The 25,082-nt window shown below is 43.5% G+C and overlaps 1 protein-coding gene across 2 annotated transcripts in view; it reads left to right on the plus strand.

Moving 5' to 3' along the window:
• Window positions 1-25,082, plus strand: part of C1H1orf226 (chromosome 1 C1orf226 homolog) — a 312,030-nt gene that overhangs the window by 198,640 nt on the left and 88,308 nt on the right. The window contains exons 3-4 of one of the 2 annotated variants that reach the window (XM_007171683.2): window positions 12,625-12,717; window positions 21,219-21,292. In XM_007171683.2, coding sequence (XP_007171745.2) covers window positions 12,625-12,717; window positions 21,219-21,292 — 167 coding nt within the window. The remainder of the gene's footprint in view (window positions 1-12,624; window positions 12,718-21,218; window positions 21,293-25,082) is intronic. The other variant, XM_007171682.3, reaches the window with a different exon arrangement.

Here is a 25,082-nt window from a genome sequence, read left to right on the forward strand (position 1 = left end):
TCTCCCTATATTTGTCCTCATTTTTGAATAGTCAGAATAGGTCCGTGTTTCAAATCTTATCTGCCTCCCAAGGCCCCCTCATATATTTTCCATTCTCCATGCAGTGGTCTCATTCCTGTACTGTGGGTGTCTCAGTGGTTGTGCTTGGTACCTGAACATGATGTCATAGGGAGGAGACAGAAAATTCAGAAGAAACTCAGGTGTGGGGTAAAGCAGGGGTTGGCAAACTATGGCTTATGGATCAAATCCAGCCCACTGCCTGTAGCCACTGACTTATATATTGCCTATGGCTGCTTTTATGCTACAGTGGCAGAGTTGAATAGTTGGAACAGAGACCATATGGCCCTCAAAGCATAAAATATTTACTCTCTTGCCCTTTACAGAAAAGTGTTGCCAGCTCATGGAGTTGAGGCTGGTACTGGGGATGAGTTTCGGGGTAGGGCACTTTGCTGAGGTTAAAACTGAATCTTGTAGAAAACAAGCGATAACAGTGCTTTTCCTACATAAACCATCCTAGCATCTTTTGATGCAGTATCATCATAGGAATTTGGAGGAAGTAAAATCTGGTGCAGCCTTGGAATAACCTAGTGGTGATGGGCTTAAAGGAAAGATGAGACTGAGTGGAGATTATGTGGTGCATCTGAGCCAGTCCCGATGTGGGAGGGGGAGACTCAGGGACTTAGGGGTGATGTGATGGCCAGCATTTACCTCTTACCCCTCCTGGACTCTTTGTTTCTCTGTATCTGCTACACTTGACTTTACTGGTCCTCAGCCTTAGCTGCACATTAGAATCACCTGGTCTGTACTCCAGACCAATTAAGCCAATTTCTGGGGTGGGATCGAGCTGCCAGGATTTCTTAAGTTTCCCAGGTGTTCCCGGCGTATAGCCACAGTTGAGAACCTTCATTCCACTTTGCAGTTCTTTAGACCCCGAGGAAATATTGCCACCTACTGACAGTAGGAAGTTATTATGCTTGGAAACAAGTCAGTAACTCTTCAGATTCCATTCCAGTTTGGGATCTTGTGCTCTGGATAATGGTTTTTTTTTTTTATCATTTGTATATTAGAGTTTGATTTTTGGCCATCTTAAGGTAGCTCTCAATAAGTAACACCCTGTCTCAGTTTTGATGTAACCCAGAATATTGGTGTATACAATTGATAGGAATCATGGAATATTAACACTGAAGGAAACCTTAGAGGTCATTAGCTCAAACAGCTAGCATGTCCAAGTATCTTTTGGACTTACATACTCTGGCCCTAGAGCCTTGCTACTCAAAGTGTAGATCAAGAGTGTCAGCATCACCTGGGACCTTGTTAGGAAGGCAGGACTTCCGTCCTCCTCACCCCACCTCTGAACCCACCCCCACCCCCTGACCCACAGAATCTGTAACTTAACAAGATCCTCAGGTGATTCATATGGACCTTAAAGCTTGAGAAGCACTGCTTTAGAGAATCATAAGTGGAAGCTTCTGTGAGTACATTTCAATTCAGAGTAAGAAACTCCTTTTCAAACACAGCTGCCAGAATTCTTTTAGACTGAAGGACCACTTGACAGGGACAACACTGTTACTTCTAAGAGCCCTCCCAAGTCTGATTTTATTGTTTTTCTCCTCCTCCTCAAATAGTTTCTTCAGTGTCTCCCAAGAATGACTTTCTTTATACCTTATACCATGAACGTGCATTGCAGCCATCTGTTCTGCTGTGTGCACTGTGGTCTTCCCATTGTTTCCCCGCTTAAACCTGGAAACCCTTATGACCCTAATGGATGAGTGCAAGCACAGGTTATCCAAGTCTTCTCATCTCTTTCTCATTGTGCTGCTGGATCTAAACTAAGGGAGGAAGGTTGAACGGATCAAAGACTTGGGAGAGGCTAGGAAAGGGAGTCCCATATGAATACCTACATAACCTCTAAATTCCCCTCTAATTCCTAGGCCCAGATTCTCCAGTACGAGGTAGACTTTTTTGATGTATAACACATCTTCTGTGCTCACCTGTGCTGTCATTGTTGAGAGCATTGCTACTTTTTTCCAGGCATGGGATCTAGAGATTATTTCCTTATCCTGGTTCTCAGTCCATATAGTGATCTCATCCAGACATTTTCTTTATTCTTACAACCCAGTACTTGATATATGTTCCTGGTCTTTCCTAGGTTTCCCATTTCCAGTCTCTCTCCTTTTGGAATCCTCAGTACTGGTGCCAAGATTATGTTCAACATCTGCCCCTCTGCTTTTCACTGTTTTCAAAACCCTAAAGAATGTAACTCCCTCCTCCTTTCTATGCAAAACTCTTAATAATTTATTTTCCAGTTGAGAACCCTCCCCCATCTGTCTGCATCCTTTCTCCCTCCCATCCTCTACCTCTGCTTCTGGGATCAGCCTGGCCTGGCCAAACACCCTCATTTCCTTTTTATTACACCTTCTCCCCTTCCTTCTTCAAGTGGGCCTGCCCATCACACTCTTCCTACAAGGGCTGTGAGCTCTGTGTTACCTTGAATCACATTGAGAGCTGGGAAGCTTCTCAGATACAATCTAACCCAATACCCTTATCTCGCAAAAGAGAAGAGTAATACCCAGAGAGGTTAGGTGCCCAAGGTCACACAGCTAAGGGTGCAAATGCTTGATGTGAAGTAGCAGCACTGTCCAGTGTGGCTCCTTCAGGGGACTTTGTAATACTTGATGTGAACCGTTTCGTTTAACTACAAGGTAAGTGTGGGGATGTGCATGGTGGATGGTGAGGGATGCAGGGAAGTCACAAAACATGATGGATTGCCTTCTTTTAAAGAGAGGTAAATCAAGCCTTAGAAAGACAAAAGGATTCATTATTTGTCTCATACCATTTTTGGTCAGAGGCAACCTTAAATTCTTCATTCATGACTCTGCTAAATACTGGCAGGCACTTACTCCTTCTAGGGGGCGGTGTGTGTGTGTATGTGTGTGTGTAGATATGAGTTATACTGTTTAAGCATTGTTGTGTCTTTTTTTTTTTCTTCCTCTGGAAGATGATTTTAATGTCCCTTGTCTTTCTACTTACATGAGATACCGTGTTAACCAATTGGAGGAGGGTCTGGGTTAGATATTAGAGAAGGATAGAATTGGTTACAGTCAGGGTTTGTTTTGTTTTATTTTTGGCTTTTCACCCACCTATGCCTCTATTTTTACTTAAAAGGAGAAGGTTCTAATACACGTTTTTAATGTGCTGCAAGAACTAGCGGAGGGAAAAGCAACCTGAAAGCAGTGGATTATTATTAGTAGTGGTACTTACCTTGCTTCATAAATCACCCCTTTGGGCCCCTTAATCATTTGATATGTTGTTCAGCTCCCCGTGACCTGTCAACATGCTCTCAGTCAGAAAAAGTGATGGCTGTCTTCCAGGGCCTGTCTCATCTCCTCTCTATAGGGAGCAACCACCACTCAGAGGCTCCCTTGAGTACACAGCCCGAAATTGCCTGCATTTGAGTCTGCCGCTGCGTCATCCAAGGGCCTGTTTAATTTGCCCTCTACCATCATGCCGGTCTCTCCACACTGAAAATGCCTCCTTCCCACAGAACATCTGTGTTTGGATGAACCTCTCTCCCCGCTTCTCAGTGTTCCAAACAGCAGTGAACTTGGATATTTCCTGCCCTGAAGGCCTCCTTATGTTCACAGGGCCCCTTTGCCATGTTTTTCTGACCTCATTGGCATTCTGTGCCCTTCCCAGGCCGTTGATATTGTCCATGGGTGTGGAACAGGGTGGGAAGCAACAAAGGAAATGAGGGCAGCCAGTGCGATTAGTACGGGAAAGAATTTGGGGTGGGGGGAGATTATATGCTTTCCACTGAGTGGTCTGAGAATATTCCAGATCCTATGAAGTTAATTTCCAGTAAGTTCTTCCTCCTCTTCTTGCTTCCTGTTATAAGATGGAGTTGCCTGCATATCAGAGAGCTCATTACACATGTACTGAATGAAAGGAGGAATGAATGAATAATTGTATTTGCTGGAGCCAGGATTCTGGGCTGGTGAGGTGCTGGGGCTATAGGGAACAGATGTTGAGAACAGGACTAAGAGACAGAAGATGTGGGTTCCAGGCTTGGGTTTTCTGCCAATGAACCTGGGGAACTTTTTTACCATCTTTGGGCAGTGACTTCTTCATCCATAAGATGAAATATCTGGTCAACATTTGTGGTCCCAAACATTTCAAACACAACGATTCCTCTAAATTTTTGTTGAAATAGTTCAGAAGCTTTTGCAGAGGGAAAGAAACCAACAAAATTCACCTACTGAATGGGAGAAGATATTTACTAACAATATATTTGATAAGGGGTTGATATCCAAATTATATTTAAGAAACTCATATAACTCCATATCAAGAAAGCAAACAAGCCAATTAAAACTGGGCAGAGGACCTGAATAAATGTTTTCCCAAAGAAGGCATACAGATGGCCAATAGGCGCATGAAAAGATGCTCAACATCACATCATCAGGGAACTGCAAATCAAAACCACAGTGAGATATCACCTCACACCTGTCAGAATGACTGTTATCAAAAAGACAAGAAATAAGTGATGGGGAGGATGTGGAGAAAAGGGAACCCTCACACAAACCTCATGTTGGTGGGAATGTAAGTTGGTACAGTCACTATGGAAAACAGTATGGCAGTTCCTCAAAAAACTAAAAATAGAACTACCATATGATCCAGCTATTACACTTTTGGGTATTTATCTGAAGAAAATGAAAACACTAATTCAAGAAGGTGTATGTATTCCTATGTTCATAGTAGCATTATTTACAGTAACCAAGATACGGAAACAACCTCAGTGTCCATCGATGAATGGTTAAAGAAGATGTGGCATGCCACTCACCACTGTTATTCAACATAGTTCTGGAAGTTTTAGCCACAGCAATCAGAGAAGAGCAAGAAATAAGTGGAATCCAAATCGGAAGAGAAGTGAAACTGTCACTGTTTGCAGATGACATGATACTATACGTAGAGAATTGTAAAGATGCTACCAGAAAACTACTAGAGCTAATCAGTGAATTTGCTAAAGTAGCAGGAGACAAAATTAATGCACAGAAATCTCTTGCATTCCTATACACTAATGATGAAAAATCCGAAAGAGAAGTTAAGGAAACACTCCCATTTACCGTTGCAACAAAAAGAATAAAATACCTAGGAATAAACCTACCTAAGGAGACAAAACACCTGTGTGCAGAAAACTATAAGACACTGATGAAAGAAATTAAAGATGATACAAACAGATGGAGAGATATACCGTGTTCTTGGATTGGAAGAATCAACATTGTGAAAATGACTATACTACCCAAAGCAATCTACAGATTCAATGCAATCCCTATCAAACTACCAATGGCATTTTTTACAGAACTAGAACAAAAAATTTCACAATTTGTATGAAAACACAAAAGACCCCGAATAGCCAAAGCAATCTTGAGAAAGAAAAATGGAGCTGGAGGAATCAGGCTCCTGGACTTCAGACTATACTACAAAGCTGCAGTAATCAAGGCAGTCCAGTACTGGCACAAAAACAGAAATATAGATCAATGGAACTGGATAGAAAGCCCAGAGATAAACCCACGCACATATGGTCACCTTACTTTTGATAAAGGAGGCAAGAATATACAATGGAGAAAAGACAGCCTCTTCAATAAGTGGTGCTGGGAAAACTGGGCAGCTACATGTAAAAGAATGAAATTAGAACACTCCCTAACACCATACACAAAAATGAACTCAAAATGGATTAAAGACCTAAATGTAAGGCCAGACACTATAAAACGCTTAGAGGAAAACATAGGCAGAACACTCTATGACATAAATCACAAAAGATCCTTTTTGACCCACCTCCTAGAGAAATGCAAATAGAAACAAAAATAAATAAATGGGACCTAATGAAACTTAAAAGCTTTTGCACAGCAAAGGAAACCATAAATAAGACGAAAAGACAACCTTCAGAATGGGAGAAAATATTTGCAAACGAAGCAACTGACAAAGGATTAATCTCCAAAATTTACAAGCAGCTTATGCAGCTCAATATCAAAAAAACAACAAGCTGATCCAAAAATGGGCAGAAAAGCTAAATAGACATTTCTCCAAAGAAGATATACAGATTGCCAACAAACACATGAAAGAATGCTCAACATCACTAATCATTAGAGAAATGCAAATCAAAACTACAATGAGGTATCACCTCATACCAGTCAGAATGGCCATCATCAAAAAAAGCTACAAACAATAAATGCTGGAGAGGGTGTGGAGGAAAGGGAACCCTCTTGCACTGTTGGTGGGAATGCAAATTGATACAGCCACTATGGAGAATGGTATGGAGGGTCCTTAAAAAACTAAAAATAGAACTACCATATGACCCAGCAATCCCACTACTGGGCATATACCCTGAGAAAACCATAATTCAAAAAGAGTCATGTACCACAATGTTCATTGCAGCTCTATTTACAATAGCCAGGACATGGAAGCAACCCAAGTGTCCATCAACAGATGAATGGATAAAGAAGATGTGGCACATATATACAATGGAATATGACTCAGCCATAAAAAGAAATGAAATCGAGTTATTTGTAGTGAGGTGGATGGACCTAGAGTCTGTCATACAGAGTGAAGTAAGTCAGAAAGAGAAAAACAAATACCGTATGCTAACACATATATATGGAATCTAAAAAAAAAAAAAAGGTTCTGATGAACCTAGGGGCAGGACAGGAATAAAGATGCAGACGTAGAGAATGGACTTGAGAACACGGGGAGGGGGAAGGGTAAGCTGGGACGAAGTGAGAGAGTGGCATGGACATATACACAGTACCAAATGTAAAATAGATAGCTAGTGGGAAGCAGCCACATAGCACAGGGAAATCAGCTCAGTGCTTTGTGACCACCTAGAGGGGTGGGATAGGGAGGGTGCGAGGGAGACGCAAGAGGGAGGAGATATGGGGATGTATGTATATGTATAGCTGATTCACTTTATTATACAGCAGAAACTAACACACCATTGTAAAGCAGTTATACTTTAAAGATGTTAAAACAAACAGAAAAACAAACAAAAACAATGCCAACTTATGGCCCTATCCCAGATCTGCTGAATGAGCATCTCTGAGGCCTGGGTCTGGGATTCTGCCATTTTATCAGGAATCCCGAATGGAATTTAAAACAAGTTTTAGATCCCCTGGTCTACAGAGCTGGGTAAATACTTAAATTTACCCAGCATAAATTTAAGTATTTACGTGGGAGCCTACGGGAAGGGGGCGTTGACCTGCAAGGCTTCTCTGTGGAGAAGGCTGAGTAGGTATTTTAAGAATAAGCAGGAGATCACTAAGAAGATTGCCGGGGGAGAGGGCATTCTGGGCATAAACATTAGCAAATGCAATTACATGGAAGTATGGAAAAGTATGGCATGTTTGACTTGCACGTGGGAGAGTAACAGCAATATCCTTTCGCAAGCAGAATTTAAGGGGACTTGCCATGAGAAGAAATGTGTTTGTTACAGTGTTTTCAGATTTTTATCTTTTATTGTGAGAAAATATATATTACATAAAATTTTCCATTTCAACCAACCATTCTTAAATGTACAGTTCTGTGACATCTACATACAGCATTTATATTGTTGTGCAGCCATCACCACTGTCCGTCTCCAGATCTTTTCATCTTCCAAAACTGAAAATCTGTACTCATTAAATAGTAACTCCTCATTCTCTCCCCTCCCCGAGACCCTGAAGCCCACCATTCTACTTTCTGTCTCTGAATCTGACTATTCTTAGGTACCTCATGTAAGTGGAATCATGCAATATTTGTCTGTTTGTTCCAGCGTAACATAAACATCACTTAACATAATGTCTTCAAGCTACATCCATGTTGTAGCACGTGTCAGAATCTCCTTTTTAAGGCTGAGTAAATCCTATTATATGTCTCTAACACATTTTGTTTATCTGTTCATCTGTCAGTGGACACTGGAGTTGCCTCCACCTTTTGGGCTGTTGTGAATATGCTCTGAATATGGACGTACTCCGATTTTGTATCTTATTACCTAAGCTGTTAAACTTTCAGATGTTAAGTGCAAAATGATTTCCTACAAACCCTTGATAAGACAGTGCCTTTGGTTGAGGTGCTTACAGTTTTGTTGTGGAGACGTGTTTGCACTCTTGAACCCAAGACTACGGGCAGAATATGATTAAAATACCCAATGGCACTACTAGAATTCACTTTTAAATTTCCTGCGATCATGCACGGGAAGCAAAGCCTCGAGACTTCCTCTAGACAGGTGGTGAACACAGCTGATTATCAGCCGAGGACTTACCAAGCCAGAGCATCACTATCTGCGTTTGCAAACGAAATCTCCTCTCTTGGTAAAGTAGCCTCTGAGCACCTTGATTCATAACTAAGCATTGTGGGGACGCTGGGAAGGAGCTAGGCAAAAGAAATTTTATGGAGACGAGTGAGAGGACCAGTTTCCTACATAGCTGGTAAGAGAGTGCATCACTCAGTTTAAGTTGTTTGTAGACAAGGTAATTGAGGAACCAGGGATCCTTATTTAAAAAAAAAAAAACCCAGATTCTTCAGGTAGCTAGACATTACTGTGAAAATAGACTGTTAAGAGGGTGTGTGTGTGTGTGTGTGTGCACGTGCGTGTGTGTATACAGCCCCAACCTTCCCGACTACTAAGAAAGTGATTCTGTTACTTCTGTTTCTGCAGTACAGCCTCAAGCTCAGGGCTGGGCCAGTCCCTTCATTAACTCACTCCCCTGTTAACAGACCTCCTGCTTTCCCTTCTTGGACACCCTGTGGCTGAAACTGGAGACACACAAGATTAGGAGGTAGTTCTGGGAGGGAGTTGGGGACAGGGAAGCATTGGGGTATCAGAGATATCCTGTTCTGTTGGCAGCTCTCTGACTTCCAGCCAGTGTTCTGGTTGAGTGTTTACTCCTGGCTCCTGCTGGATCTGAACCCCTCCCTCCACCCAGTTTCCCCTTCATGGGCCTCACTGGTTGGCACAGCACTCTCAGTTCCAGGGCTACTGTTCCCATGCAGGGTCCCAAGGCTCGGTTTATGAACCCCAGACGTTTGGTCTTTCTAGTCAGTGGTTAGTGTTCCAGGGCTTGTATTGTTTTGTTCCCTACAAGGTCAGGTTCTGTAAGGTTTAATCTGTCCTTGCTGGTGGGGCTCTGACTAGCAAAGCAAATATATCAGGTCAGCCTGGCCACGTTGGGGGAAGAGCCAGGCCTGTTGGCACAGACTCCAGAGCTGGCATGGGCTTTGTGGGAGGCGGGCCTGGACCACAGACGGTGGCATCAGCAGTCCTGTTTGTTCTTCAGCCCCTGGCCAAGCCTGGGCAGACTAGATTCCTATCCTGAGGAACACAGATGCTTCCTCCTGGGCCCGCCTGCCCCTCGGAGCAGCACAGTCTGGTAAAAAGGAGGGCTTGTCCCTGTGAGTCTCTTTTCTCTGTTCTAGTCACTCCCAACATCTCCTCTGTTCCAAATCCATTTTCCATCCCCACAGTGAGCACAGTAATATGGTTGTCCAAGTGCAATATAATTGCCGTATAAATGAATGGTTTTATGATAATAAAGATTTAAAGCTTTTCAGACACTTGATTTCATTTCCCTAGTTTTCAACAAAACTACCATCTGAGTACCTATTCTTCAGTTGCAAAAGGTTTGGGACATCTGACCACCAGACAGGTGGAGTAGGTGCTGCAAAGTGTGTCGAACCTAAGAGCCTTCTAAGCAGCAGTCAGGTGGTACATACTGGCAGCTGTAACAGGGCCTAGAAGCCTGTTTCATGCCTCTTCTGCTCTCTTCATTTTGAAGCACTCGAGAGAGCATTCCACCAGCTGTTGTAAGGAGGAGCACCTGTATTGTCACCGTCATTGAGATTATAATGCAATCGTTTGGTCATGCTTCTCCGTGCAGTTACCGTGCCCACACACCATAGAAGAGCCACCTGGGAGTGTGTGCACAGGGATCGAATTAGAGGCTGTTTTCCAGTTCCAGCTAAAGGGAATGTTTAGCTGCATTTTGAGTTCTTAAGATCAGGGTATTAAAGGCATGGCCAACGCTGTCAAAACACGAACTGTGGAAATAGTTCAGGTTTCAGATACACAAGCAAGGAGCTGGTTGGGCGTCTCTTGCGAGCCTTGGGTGGGGGGATACTGATTTTAAAAAGATCCCAGAGAGAATGAAACCAATAGGGTGGTGGGCCAAACAAGAAAGAGATATGGTCAGCTACAGGTTTTTCCTGGAAATATAAGACATTTAAGGGTCTGGTTTAGCAGGCAGTATGCTCTCTGAAACCAGGGCTGGGAGGTGACATCCTGCCCTGCAGAGATAGGTACTTAGTAGTCACTGCTTTGAATTTTTTGCTGGAAAAAGGGAAGAAGGAAGTATGTGGAGCTTGTGAGAGTGACATGCTGAAAGAGAGCAAAGACAATAAAACAGGCAAGGATTGACCTGTCTAGGGCAGGTTTTGTCCACCTCTGGGTGTTTCCTGGACTCTTGAGCCCTTGTCTGCCCCCACTGAGTTCATCAAAACACACCTCTCTGCCCTCCTTCGACCGGCAGGAGCAGCTATGATTTTAGTGATTTGTCCCCAAGGGAGGCACAGCTGAAAGACTGTGTTTATTGAGAGCCTGTGAGCAGAGGTAAATGCAGGTGAGGTCAGGAAATGGAGCTGGTTCACCTCTCCCAGCAGGCACAAGGCCAAAGTCAGCCAACTTACAGATTCTCACGCTAGTTCTCCCACCCACAGGTAATTTCAGTTCATCTAGTGCTGCACCTGAGCCGAAGGCTGCAGTCAGGGGACACTCTGCAAATTGTAGCTTGTGTCCTGAAGTGCATGCCCATCACACAACTGTAGCCTTCACCAGCTTACAGCCGTTGACCTAGAGAGGAATTTGTTACATGGCCAAGGCCCTCTTATAAGCCAGACTCCAGTACAGATAGCAGTTCTCCCCATCCTGTCAGACACGCCTGCTCTCTTTTATTGTATTACTCTTAATTGGCTTTGGGTTCCCAGACTCTGAAGCAGAGTCTGAAGCTGAAGTTTTCTTCTCTTTCTCCTATGTGTCTGCTGCTCCGGTTTGCTCTTCTTTCAGGATCGCTGGTAAAAATGACAGCTGTTGACAGGATAGAGTGATTGGGAGGCTGGGAGAAGTGACCGCCAGACTGGGGAGTGATGTATGTTGCCATCACCTGGAAACTCAGATCAGCAGTAAACCAGAACCTGCCCTGACGATGTAGAGAAAAATATTTCACCTCACTTAGCTAGGTCATGTCCTTGTCTCTGAGAAGCTGACAGCCAGTGGGCATCAGCACTAACTCTGCAACAGAATAAGAAAACGAGCTGAGACTTCAGTGGAAGGGATAGAATACAGACAGTAAGAAGCTCTAATCTGAGTTCTTAAAATCAGAGTATTAATTGGCACGGCCAAGGGAAAGTTCTGGATTTCTCACGAGATTTTCAAAGTAGGTTATGTTTTCATCTTGTTAAGTTGGTTAAAGTTCATATCTGTCAAAATACCAAGTAGAAATACGTTAGGTTTTAGATGTCCAGACAAGGAGCTGGACGCCTTACTAAGCTTGGGTGGTGGCATGGTGGGAAAGGGTTTTGAGTATAAAAGGTCCCAGAGAAGAGGGCCTGTGGGTTGGAGTAGAGATTTTGGCCCCGGGTCTTGTATTGTTATTTTTTTTAATCTGTAGGCCAGATCTTTGGTTAGAGAGCTTGGCAGGTAAGTTTGCTAGGTGGTGATACCAAGATGGGAACCAGATGAAAATGGGTAAGCGCTCAGAATGAAGTTCAGTGAGGAAAGTGTAGAATTATTCCACCATTCTGAATGTCTGCACAAACCTAAGAAATGGCTGTGAGTGAGCAAATGTGATAGAAAAATATCTGGGATTGAAGATGAGGGCCAGCATCCCTCAGCAGTGTAGTTGTGGTTGAAGCAGGCCTATTCGGGATTGCAAACAGAAATTTAGAATATAGGGTTTGTAAGGCAATGCCCTCCCTTATAACTATCATTAGTCAGATCCTTTTTAGAATACTCTCTAGAATATTTTAGGTTAACGGGGCTATGGGTAGATTTGGAGACTGACCTACAGATAAAGGAATTTGGGACTTGAACTTGCGGAGAATAACTTAGATTTCATAATGATCTTTAAGTATGTAAAAACCCCGATTTGAAGACGGGTGCCAATCTTCCTAATCTTCATTGAGGATGGAATAGAGTCCCAGCAGCATTTGGGTAGACACGAGGAAAACTTGCCTGACAGCGAAAGTCATTAAATGTCAGAATGAGTTATTGAGGGCAGGTTCTGGATTTCTCATGAGATTTTCAGAGTAGGCTCTGTTTTCATCTTGATAGAATGGATCAGGTCCATTCCCATGGCCCTACGTGATAGCTGAGTGGAAAAACCAGTGACCATTCAGAGTCCCTGTTCCAACCCAAATATTGCCGAGCCCCTGCCTGCAGACATCTACCTGCTTTTACATCCCCTGAGGTGCTTCATGTCCCCGGAAACTGCATCAGCTCCCTAGGCCCATCTGTGGCCCTCCTTTCCAGGTCATGAGCTCTCTGGGGCTGTGCAGATGCACTGATCTAACTGGATTGTGCTCTTGTTCTCTTCTCACTTGCAGTATGAGTTTAAAGCCAAAAACATCAAGAAGAAGAAGGTGAGCATTATGGTTTCAGTGGATGGAGTGAAAGTGATTCTGAAGAAGAAGAAAAAGGTAAGTGACTCTAAATCACAAACTCTGGTGAAGAGGGAAGGAGGGGAGGTAGGCGTGGGATAGCTTTTCTTTCTAGGCTACCTTCCAGACAGAATCCTTCCCTTATCTGGTGAGGTGGTCTGCTTTGACCAGCAGCAGTGTTGAGAGGCTACAGCTGGAGCAAAGAGGCAGGGGCCAAAGGCCTAGTCAGCTGTTTGGCTTGGTCAGTCCTGGTATCCCATGAGTGACAAGGGTCATCTCCTGTCATCCTGGCATCCAGACCCCTTCCCCCATTTGATACCTTTACCTTTGAGTCTTGATCTTGGGAAATGCTTTAAGTTCAAGTGAGGGCAAGTAGCAGGGTTCAGTGGGGGAGGGGATAAGAGGCGGCTTCCTCAGAAGTTGTCCCATTCTGCTGCAGGAATAACTCTCAGTTCCAGCTGAGGTGGCATCCGGCCCCATTGTGTGTCCTTGTGTCCTCTTGTTACAGTTATTGCTGCTTTAGCCCATCTATTTCAATAGTCCCTCAAGACCCAGCCACCGCTGCTATTCAGCATGCAGGAAGGCTAGAGCGTGGCCAACATGTTGCTTTTTACTGGGTCAGTGTGGCATGCTGGAAGGAGCCCTCAGCGGATTGGAGAAGACCTGGTTTCTAGTCCTGGCTCTTCTCTTTCTGACTGTGTGGTTCTAAGCGAGTTAGTTTGCTTTTTGGAGCTTCAACTATAAAATGAAGAGTTGGATTAGGCGATCACTTTACCCTTGTCAGATCAATTACACTGCACCAGCTCTGGAACCGTGCTTTTCGGTGCTTGCATGTGTATGTATAGGTCACCTGTGCTTATTCAGGTTTTTGAGAACCTTCTGGGCTACAGAGAAAGCAGACCCTAGAGGCCAAATGGGTTTGTGTGTTTCTGCCCCCTGAACCTCTGAGGCAGGATGGGAACCTCAGAGGTTAAACACTTCCCAAAGCAGCCACCAAGCCGCCTCTCTTTCCCTAGCCTGTCCATGACTGTTGAATGGTGGTATGCCTCCGGGCTGTGGGGAGAAGCATGTTTACAGGAACTCCCTGCTCTCCAGAGAATGTTTTAAGGGCAGGGGCCATCTCTGTAAGCTCAGCACTCAGTTGGACACCTGGTATGTGTAGTGTGTTTCCAACGATTTTGGCTGTTGGCTAGCTGGGTAAATGAACATGTTTTGTGTATGATGGTCATTAAATCAGGAAGAACTAAGTTCTTAGCAGTTGGGTCAAATGAAGTCTCATTTGTTACTTTTGGCTGTCACATTCTTCTCCCTCTTTCTCCTCTGTCAACCTTCCCATTTAAAAAAACAAACAAACAAGGATGAGAGCCTTCCCAAGCATAGAAAAGCCTCAGTGGAAATTGCTAACTTTATGAGTAGGACTTCTTCAGTGACTCTGATCTTCAGGTGTATTATTCTAATGCAGGCAGTAGCCAAGTATATTGTGATCATCTCTTACTGAGATATAAAAAAAAAAAAACTTTTTGTTTATATTAATGTGTCTAAAATGCTGTCATCTTGAACTGATGCTAACAGATAATGAATCTCAAATTCCCTTATGAATCTTAGGTTTTATTTGTGGTGTGAACCCAGCTACTAAGATAATTGGCTTGGCTTTGTGGTTTCTCAATCAGTATATTTTCTTCAACTCCCAACTAGGCCCAAGTAATGATCTTTCCTGTGTATATGATAATGATTATTTATTATAGTATTGGAATCACACTATTGCACCATTTGCTAGGGAGGGGACTTCTGAATAAGGAAGATTAGTCTTGAACTTCATCCAAAGGATTTTTCTACAAAAGGACCCTAAAGGGCCTCTGTTTCCTGTGGTTTCTCATATACACCAGTAACTTTGTTGGGATAGCCTAAAGCATTGTTCTAGAAAGGCTCTACTGTTCTCATTAACAAATATTTACTGTGTCTACCATGTTCAAGGAACTGGGTAGGATACATAGGGGTATTAGATATGGACCCTTTCCAGCAAAATTAGCTATTTTGAATGACACTATATGCATACATAGGTCTATCATAGCTCCTATAACACTGCATTATAGTTATTTGTCTCTTTACCCCGTAGGCTGCGAGCCTTTAGGGCCAGGGACCACGTCTTCTTTCCAGTTCTATTTCATCTGTTTGAGAGGGTAGAAGACCAGTGGGGGCAAGCTGATGAACGTAATTACACACTAAGATGATAATGAGAACAGCCAACAATAATAGCTAACACTGATATTGAGCCCCTGCCTTTTGCCAGGCCTTGTCTGATGCAGTGTATACTTATTAGATCCACACAACCATCCTGTGAGGTAGGTACCATTTTAAGGCTTGGTTTGCAGAAGAAGATTAAGCACCTTGCCCAAGGCCTCAAGTCCCATCAGTGGTGAAGTTGAGGTTTGAACCAGGTCTGTCTTGTTCAGATCCCAAGTGGGTTCTTCCCACTACCATGTTGCTGTGTGTGTACTAATCTCTTCAGAATCCTTTAGAGAAAAACTGCTCTGTAGGAAATGCCTAATGAATTAATCCAGTGTCTTTAACTTCTAGCCTTTACCCTGTCACTGGGATATCACATCACAAGGAAACTAGTTTCCTGCTCAAAGAGTACTGTTAGTTCCAACGGAAACACACAACTTAGATCTATTTGGGTAAGAAAAGGAGGCACTTAGAATTATAGAACCAGAATTTGGGAGAAAGAGCTTCAGAAATGCTCTAGTCTGATCCCCTAATTGATTAGATGCGGTAACAGAGGACAAGAGAGACCCAGGAACGGTCCTGAGGTCACCCAGCTAGTTATGGAGCCGGGACTAAACTGAGTCCAGTCTTCTTTCTGCCATGTTTTCTGCTAGTTTTAAAAGAGGCGTATTAGGAAATTGTGTGCATTGTGTGAGAACTTATTAGTGCTTCAGTTTTGAAATGTGTTTTCTATATCTATATAGGTTATACCTTAAGATGGGTGGTAGCTGTGTTTTCAGGCCACTCCTATTCTGTCTGGAGGCATGGAGAACTTGTCAAGCTGAGTTAATGTGGCCTTTGCAAGGTGATTTAAAACAACTTTTTTTTTAAATTATTTTTTTGAGAGGTCACCATTGCTTTCAGGAGCATAAATAATGATAAAGCAGACAGACTTCGTGATGTGCCTACTGATAGTTTCCAGAAGGGATAGGAAATAAGTGGAAATACAAATTCTTCCTCTACTTTTGGGTTCCTAGGGAAGGCCTATCAAAACTGCCATGTCCATTTCTGGGTTCCAAAAGGAGGAAGGACCTCTGTGATAATTATCCCTGACTCTGTTTTCTGTTCTTGGCCCTGTTCCAGGCAGACCTACCTCTGAACCAGTTCGCATATAATATTCCCTGGCAGGAGATTTTGGAATAACTAAATGGCTGTAACTTTCCGTGGAGGACCGGATATTTGCACTCATTAGATAAAGAAAAGAGAAGAATCTAAACTCAAGGATGTGCTTACCTCATTGGGCGGTCTTATAAAAGCATCCACTGAAAGCCCGTTACCCCTCTCCCTCTGTTGAAAGTGAAAAGCTTCCTGGCAGTGGAGAGTGAAAACCTTTGACTTCATCACTTGGAGTAGCAAAGAGAACGTGGGGTCTAGAGGTAGACAGGTTGGACTTTAATTACCGCTTCACTAGATGGCCTTGCAGGGGAGTAAGTTAACTTCCGGAGCCTGATTGTTTGTCTGTAAAGTTGAGATCAATTTTGATAGTGTCAAGGAAGCAATATATAAAGTTCTTAAGAAAGGACATTTTTTCCCATATCAACTGGGAAATTTCCTGTGAGAACAAAAAGTGAAGCAGCTAAATATGACTTTCCTGTATCTTTCCTTTTTTTTTTTTTTTACTTTCTCACTTTCTGTGTTATTCTAGGTCCTCCAACAAGTAGATGCCAAGACAGGATTAAATGCCTGTGGGAGGAGGTGGGGAGACAAGGCTGAGATAGCTGTCAGATTTCAGTGTGGGTCTGACTCCAAGTGAAGGAGAGAGGAAGGAAGGAAGGCAGGTAGGTTGGGTGAAGGTCTCTTAGAGTACAGCACGGTCTGAGGAGGGTTTGGCAGGGCCGTCAGGGAGTTCTGAAGCCAGAGTCATCTGTCAGAGGACCCCTGTGTCTCCTAGGAATGGGCTTCCTCAGGATCCCCGCACACTGGTCACTGTCTGGGGGCAGGGCCCCTGCGTGTATGTAGTGATGGATTTCAGAATGCAGCAGCCGGGGCCCTTGGTTAGTTAAACTTCCTGTAATTGGAGGTCTGTGGGGCACATTCTTGTGATAACATCTTCTTTTCTCCAGAAATTTTTTACTAGCCAATATATGAAGCAGAACCTTCTTTCAAGTGAAGCTGCTCTCTACATCTCATGACATTTTAATTACCTTGGAGTAAGAAATTCATTTTTAAAAGAGAAGAAAAAGAGGAGGGAAGGGGAGACTGCTGGGGTGGGGAAAGGCATGGAGAGAGACAGGTTAATAAACTAATTCAGAGGCCTCTTAAAAGGCTCAACAGTGCCTTGAGTGAGTGTCCTTTGTAGGTACGGAGGGGACAAAGAGTAAGAGAAAGGAGTGATACCCCAATTCTGTATGTGTATATGTATGGCAAAATGCCAGACAGCTGCCCCAAGGGCATCAGTCTGCTCCAGTAGGTACTCTGCCCACTCATATTTTTACCCCCATTTCTTTATATTTATGGAGCTAGTGAGGAGGTAGATCTTGTCTCCCTGGGCCTCACTCACTGGCCTCAATGCTAGTACTGTTTGTGCTTCCAGTGATACCAGGGAGGCCCTGCCTGAGCCTGGGCTTCAGGTGGAAGGAGCCTGAAGACCAGCCTCGATCAGTCCCGTTGGTCCCCCTGGGCTGTTTGCAGTGAGTACGGCTGTGAAGGGCGCTCTTTCCCTCAAAAGCACTCAAAGAGGTGCTGACAGCTTTAAAGATGTATCCCCTCTTCTCTTCCCCCCCTCCACCTCCTTTTCCACTCCCACTTGGACTTGACATGTCTTCATTTCCTGGCATATCTTGGAGACCACAGCTCATTGAGGACAGTGGGTAGCAAAACTGAAAATTTCCTCACATAGCTACCAAGACTCCAAGGCTTATTTCCAAGCACTAAAAAAAAAAAAAAAAAAAGTGGTTTTCAGGTGTAACTTGGAGCTGTGTGAGTTTTCTGAGGACAGTTCAACTGAGTTTGGCTATAGTTACCATTCAATAATATGTCTCTGTTTTATCGTCGAAGCCAACTTTGATTTATAATCCCATAAAGGTAGATCAGTAGCTTTTCTTCCTGTTTTCTTTCTCTCGTGAACCTTTTTTTTTCTAAAATTTTTTTCCTTAGAAGAATGTTTCCATGTAGAAAAGTGAGGAGGGGGTGGTCCCTTTGTGTGTGTGTTTTTTTCCTCTACAACGTTTGAAAAATGGAGGAGATGTGTAAAACAATGTCAGAGCAAAGAGAAGAATCAAATCGTTTTTAAGACACGCATTGCCTCCCTCTGAGTTACGCTATTCAGATAATACCACGTTGACTCTGAATTGTACCAGAGTACCTGTACGGGTCAAAAAATCAGGAGAACTTGGTTCTAGTCTTGACTGGGCTATTAACTAGGGGGACACCTTGCTCAAGAAACTGCACTGCTCTGGGTCTTATTTGAAAGGTGGTGGGATAGGAAAGATATTGAGTGTGTGGCCAGGAGGAGTGGAGAGGCTTTAGTTATCAAAGTGTTGGAGCATCATTCAGGCATTGAGGAGATTGGGTTAAAATGCTCCAACCATATTTGCCTTAGGTTCTTGAACAACTGAAACATTGTTGAGTCCCGTCTACCCTCCAAACCCTTTGAGTTATTTTGATAATTTCCTTATCCCTGCATAGATTGAATGGACTCATGCAAGGATTACTGCAAGACCTTTAAAGGGAGATCTAATGGGATTTTATGGATTTTACTTAAATGGATTTTAATGGGATTTTCAGAAAAGGAAAATTAGTAAGTAAGTCAGTGAAAAGATGTTTATTATTTTTGGCCAGCGTATTCTATACAGATGCTGATATCACTTCAAGAAGTAAAGTATTTTCTGCCCGCTGTGGACCCTTCTGATGTTCCTCAATAAATTAACACAAGGTTCCCTGGGAGTCTGGTCTCTCCATCCTTCTCCTCATGTCTTCCAGAGAAAGAAAAATATTTATTCTGTATTATTTTGCCTCATTATTCTTTCTTTTTGATGAATGTATTAGTTGCATTCCTTAGACTTGCAAGGAAGAGTCGTGCCCAGATCAACTTGAACAGAGGCTTATTTCAGGCTGGGCGGAAACATGGGCTGGCACACAATGCTTCCTCTTCCTCAGCACGGCAGTCTGTTTGAGTGGAAAGTATGCGGCTGGTCACAGAAACCACCTACCGTTACCGGGGGTTCAGCCTAGGCTCCATCTAGGACTTGGTAGTCTCCAAAGAGAGGATCTGAGTGGGTGGAACTGGGTCTTCTCATCGTGGAGCTCAAGGACTAGGCAGGTCTGGCCAGCCCCTCCGTGACACTTGACCTTCCTCATGTGCAGTCGGGTGCTGATCCTGAGCCCCGTCAGTCACGGCTGCGTTAGCAAGAATGGCTCATGAGATGCACGCAGCGTGAGCCAAGTCACCCACACTCAGAAAGAACCCTCTCTGGGGCTGCTTTCCTCCGAGAGGAAAGCAGTGGGTGTGGCAGCTTCTCGGAGTTTTATGGACTGCTTGGTGCATTGAGTGATTAACTCTTGTGTTAACTTTGAAAATTACATCAGAGCAGCAAGGACGCTTATGAGTAGCCTTTCTTGATAGTAAGAACATGAGAAAACTGGGGCTCGATTCCCTCAGGAGCAGAGCAGCCTCTGCTGTTAGCCATCCAGGTGTTTAGTTCACAGTGGCTGTTTATTGAGTAACACCGGGGTGCGGGGGGGGGGGGGCCTTGGCCAGGGGCAGTGGTTAATGGGATCACCATCGGCTGGCTGTCTTTAGTGTCAGGAGACCCTTCCCGTGCCAGGCCTGAGACTCCAGACTGTGCTGTGTGTGAAAGAGATCCTCCTGTTGGGGATTTCAATGTATACCTTTTCTCTGGTATAGAAGAGTGGCTCTCAACCCTAAGGTCACATCACAGTCACCTGAAATGTTTGTTAAAGCTACAGATGACCGGGCCTCCCGTGAGCTTAGACCCATCATGTGAATGACCCCAAAGAGTCGGAGCCCTGGCATCTGGAGTTTTTAAAAAAACATACAAACCAGACTTTCACTTTTTGGATGGGTGCATTTTTCTCTATTCTTCCTGCCAAAGTACAACTGAAAACCCTGGACGTTATCTGTAAAACAAACGTAAAGGTGGGGCAAGGCAGGCTGGCTGGGGACGCACGGAAGCAGGCAGCTGAGAGCTCCCTGAGGTTCGTTTTAATCTCATATATCCCAGACCCGGAGCCGAAGAAGCCTGTAACCTGGATATGGCACAGAACCCCAACAAAGCCTGCTCTCTCTCTAGCCAAAGGAGGAGGGGAGGGACGGCATAGCAAGGCAGAAAACCTCCAGCCAGACAACGCAGAAAAATGGGCTCCCCACCACCCAGGCCAGCAAAGACTGTGAGTGGGGAGCCTAGACTCCCCCCTTTTGCCAGGAGTAACAAGGGGATTCCAGGCTCTCCAGCTAAGAAGAGTGCAGGGACTTTTCACCCCTGCCAGCTGGTAATGAGCCCCGTCCCCCCTTTCTCTTCCATGGGGAGCTGAGTGTTTCCTTCCCCAGGGGTCCTGAACAGCATTGCCCCTGTGACAAAGGCCAGTGAAGGTGGAGCAGAGTCCTCTGTCCCTGCGCCTACGGGTGGGACCTGAGGGCACGTGGCGGCTGCTTCTGCAAAATGTTGGGGTGCTACTGACCTCATCAAGCATCTGGGGTCTCCAGTACTGCCCCAGAATCCTCTCCCCCCACCTTCCTCCATCCTCATGCCTGTCCTCTATCCCCAGCTGCTTAGGGATCTGTCTCCTTTGTGTTCACAGAAAGTTAGGTTCAAAACCAGATGAGTATCCTCTTATGGGTGGCTGTAAATGTACTAGTTAGCTTGCCAGGCTTGTGTTCAGCCTTCCTCCCCACCTCTTTAAGGGAGGGAGGCTGGGGTCCACATATCATTTGCATTTGATGGCATCATTCAGTGTCTATGACCCCTTCTCCCTTTTGTTCTCCCTGCCTCTCCTGCTCTTCTGGAGTGATGTATGATCTTTTTTTTTTTCTTGGTGATTTCTCCATGAAAGTATGATTTAGATTGCAGTCTCCTGAGACCCCTTGGCTCCTGCCTACCCTCTGCACCCTTGAGAGACACTCTCCTAAAGTGCTTGAAGGAAACTGATCAGACCAGATACTTGACATTTTCCGCTTGTCCTTTTGGAGCAATCGATTCCAGGCCTCTGAGAGGGAACAAGGCCAGAAGCAAATGCATGTGTTTGCATAAGCATTAGTAGCTCAGTGTGTGCCCTGGTTCTGTAGCTGAGGACAAGCCTAACTTATTCATTTACAGCTTCTTTTATTGCAGAAAAAGGAGTGGACGTGGGATGAGAGCAAGATGCTGGTGATGCAGGACCCTATCTACAGGTAAGAGCCCGGTCCCCAGGGTACACCTGTCCTCTCTGGGAGCCATCTGTTGGGTTGGTGGGTCCAGACAAATTAAAATAAATTTCTCCTTTTTCCCTCCTGAGACCTGTTATTTCTGTAGATGTAAGTACAAGGAGCAAATCTGCTCTCTCTTTAAGAAAGAGAGGAAAATTCTTCTCATGCTCAGTAGCACTAAGAGAACTATGAAGGATTTCTGCTTGATGTTTAATGCAAGTCTTTTAGTTGTCACTTGAGACCTTTTCATTTTGTGCTAGTTTTATTTTAACTGAAATTTCTTTTTTTTTTTTTACTTTTTTTTTTAAATTTAACTGAAATTTCATAATTGCATATATGTTGATAAAAATGAGAGAACTGGGTTTTCCCATTACGCTATACTTATAATTCCCCACAGTTACCTGTTCTTCCTTTCTGCCCCTTCAGAAACTGAGCATAGGTAAGGGGGTTATGATCATTTGGGACAGCAGAAAGTCACAAATAAAATCCATAGAAATTGCTTTTACAATGATACTGGTATTCCTATTCAGATTAGATGACTGCCGTTCATGTGTACTCTCTGGGCAGAGGGATACCTGATACCAATACACACACAGAGCCAGGGCCCTCCTGGGACCCACGCAGGGCCTTGATTCATCTGTGTGTCATTCTTCTGTCCTAGATCTCCGCTGACCAAGCCCTACCCCACCTCTTAACTCCTTCCTGTTTTCTTCACTTGGGGGAAAGGGGTATTAGCTATTCTTTTGGGATTTGGGGGTCTAGATTTAAGCTTTGGTTTTGTCTCCTCTCAAATTACTTGCCTTGGTTGCCAAAGTGAATTAAGGTTGGAACTCACCTGAGAAGTTGGCATCATGGTGGCCCTGCTGAGTCAAAGAGTAGCTGCCTGTGAAATGGAATTTCCATTCATTCAAATATGTATACATATTTAAAACACTCATCCCAGGTACTGTGCTAGGTAATTTAGTAGGTGGCGAAAATAAGTTATGGTCCCTTGTTCTCAGGAAGCTTTAGTCTAGTAGGGAAATGGAATCCTGAACAAATCATTGTGGTACAAGACAGTGTGTCTGACAAAATGGATTTCTTTCTCTGTGTTTCTGTTGTACTTGTGTTTGTTGAAATACTTGTTACAGTTACTGCTACTTCAAAATGAATCTGTCTTTTGCCACTGGACGGTGAGGCTCTTGCCAGTGAAGAACTATGTTCAACTCACTTTTGTATTTCTAGCACCAAGCCTGTGTCTGTTCTCTATGAGGCATTTAGTAAATGTGTGACGGGTGGATGGATAAATGTATTGAATCAATATCTGAAAATTAACGTAAGTGGTATGGTGATTCACAGGAGGGAATAATCACTTTCTACTTGAGTGATAAAGAAAGGCTTTAAGAAACAAGTTGTGTCGGAACTGGGCTTGAAGGATGTGAATGGACAAACCTCTGTCATTTGCGCTTTGTAAAAGGAAGTGTTTCTTGGTTTTTGTGTTTTTGTTTTTATTTTTTTACAGTGGCATCAAATCCATACAAAAGCGACCTCTGTGTGGGATGGTGGTCATGAACTTTAATCTTGCCTTTTCCTGGTTTGAAAGAAGGAACTTTCCCCAAAGTTTTATATCCCAAATAAGCTGTTGTTTTTATTTTTTATAACAGCTTTATTGAGGTATAATTGACATATAAAAATTGAGCATATTTCAAGTGAATAATTGGGTAAGTTTTGATATATGTGTACACTTCTAGAACCATCACCTCAGTCAGGATACTGAGCATAGGTCTCCCCCAGAAGTTTCCTTGTACCCTGTTGTAATCTCTCTCTCTCTCCCTCCCTGCTGCATCTCCCTCCTGCCCCCCAAGTCCCCAGGCAACTACTGATCTCCCTTCTGTTACTAGAGATGAGTTTGTATTTTCTTGAGTTTTGTATAAACAGAGTCATACAGTGTACAGTATACATATGTACAGTATACCCCCACTGTTTTTTGGCCTGGCTTCTTTCATTTAGCATACTTATTTTAAGATGCGTTCCTTGCCATTGCATATATCAGTAGCTTATCCCTTTTTATTACTAAGTTGTATCGCATTGTATGAGTATAACACAATTTGCTTAGCCATTCACATGTTGATGGACATTGTGGTGGTTTCCAGTTTTTGACTCTTACAGTGAAAACTTCTGTGACTGTTCATATACAGTCTTTGTATAGACATATGCTTTTTTTTTTAATCTATTATTATTTATTTATTATTTATTTTTGGCTGTGTTGGGTCTTCGTTTCTGTACGAGGGCTTTCTCTAGTTGTGGCAAGCGGGGGCCACTCTTCTTCGCGATGCGCGGGCCTCTCACTATCGCGACCTCTCTTGTTGTGGAGCACAGGCTCCAGACGCGCAGGCTCAGTAATTGTGGCTCGTGGGCTCCAGATGCGCAGGCTCAGTAGTTGTGGCTCACGGGCCTAGTTGCTCCGCGGCATGTGGGATCTTCCCAGACCAGGGCTCGAACCCGTGTCCCCTGCACTGGCAGGCAGATTCTCAACCACTGTGCCACCAGGGAAGCCCGACATACGCTCTTATTTTTCTTGGGTAAATACCCAGGAGTAGAATGAATGATTATTTGTTAGGTGTATGCTGAACTTTTTTTTTAAAGTGAATTTTAAGTGGTTATCTTTTTGGTTGGTGAATCCCGGAGTGATTTTTAAACTGCGTCTCTTTATTTTTTTAATTTTTATCTATTTATTTATTTGGCCACACCCTGTGGCATGTGGGACCTTAGTTCCCTGACCAGAGATCAAACCTGCTCCCCCTGCAGTGGAAGCATGGAGTCTTAACCACTGGACAGCCAGGAAAGTCCCTGTTGAACTTTTTCTGAGACTGCCAAACATTTTTCCAAAGCGGTTGTACCGCTAGCGGTGGTTGAGAGTCCCAGCTCCTTCACATCTTCACCAACATCTAGTATCATCAGTCTTTTTATTTTTAGCCCTGCAAATATGTGTGATGTAGTATATCATTGTGGTTTTAGTTTGCGTTTTCCTAGTGAGTAATGACGTTGAGCATCTTTCCATCATATGTGCCATTTGTATATCTTTTGTGAAGCATCTGTTCAAATTTTTTAGCCCATTTTTAATTGAGGTGTTTTGTTTTATTGAATTTTGAGGGTTCCTGATAAATTTTGGATACGTGTCCTTTATCAGATATATGATTTGCAAATATTTTATCCAAGTCTGGCTTGTCTTTATCTTAATAGTGTCCTTTGAAGAAGTTCATATTATCATTTTTTAAAGTGTGTGGGTTGTGCTTTTGGTGTCATATTTAAGAAATCTTTGCTAACTCAAGGACACAAAGATTTTCTTCTGTGTTCTCTTCTGGAAGCGTTATAGTTTTAGGCTTTACGTTTAGGTGTATGATCTATTTTGATCCAATTTTTTTTATATGGTGTGAGGGATATATCAAAGTTCTTTCTGGGGGTTTTTTGTTTTGTTTCAGTTTTGGGTTTTTTTGGCAAATGAATGTCCAGTTGTTCCAGCCTCATTTGTTGAAAAGACTATTCTTTCTCCACTGAAGTACCTTTGTTGAAAATCAGTCATCCACATCTGTGTGGTTTATTTCAGAACTCTTTATTCTGTTCCATTTATCTAATTGTCTGTCTTGACACCAGTACCACAGTGTCTTGATTGCTGTAGCTTAATAACAGTCATTGAAATCAGGTAGTCTCACTCTTCCAACTTTGTTGTTTTTCAAAGATTTCTTCCCATTAGTATTAGTATGGTATATCTTTTTCCATTCATTTTTAAGAAGAA

The sequence above is a fragment of the Balaenoptera acutorostrata genome, chromosome 1 (assembly GCF_949987535.1).
Source record: "Balaenoptera acutorostrata chromosome 1, mBalAcu1.1, whole genome shotgun sequence".
Taxonomy (NCBI): domain Eukaryota; kingdom Metazoa; phylum Chordata; class Mammalia; order Artiodactyla; family Balaenopteridae; genus Balaenoptera; species Balaenoptera acutorostrata.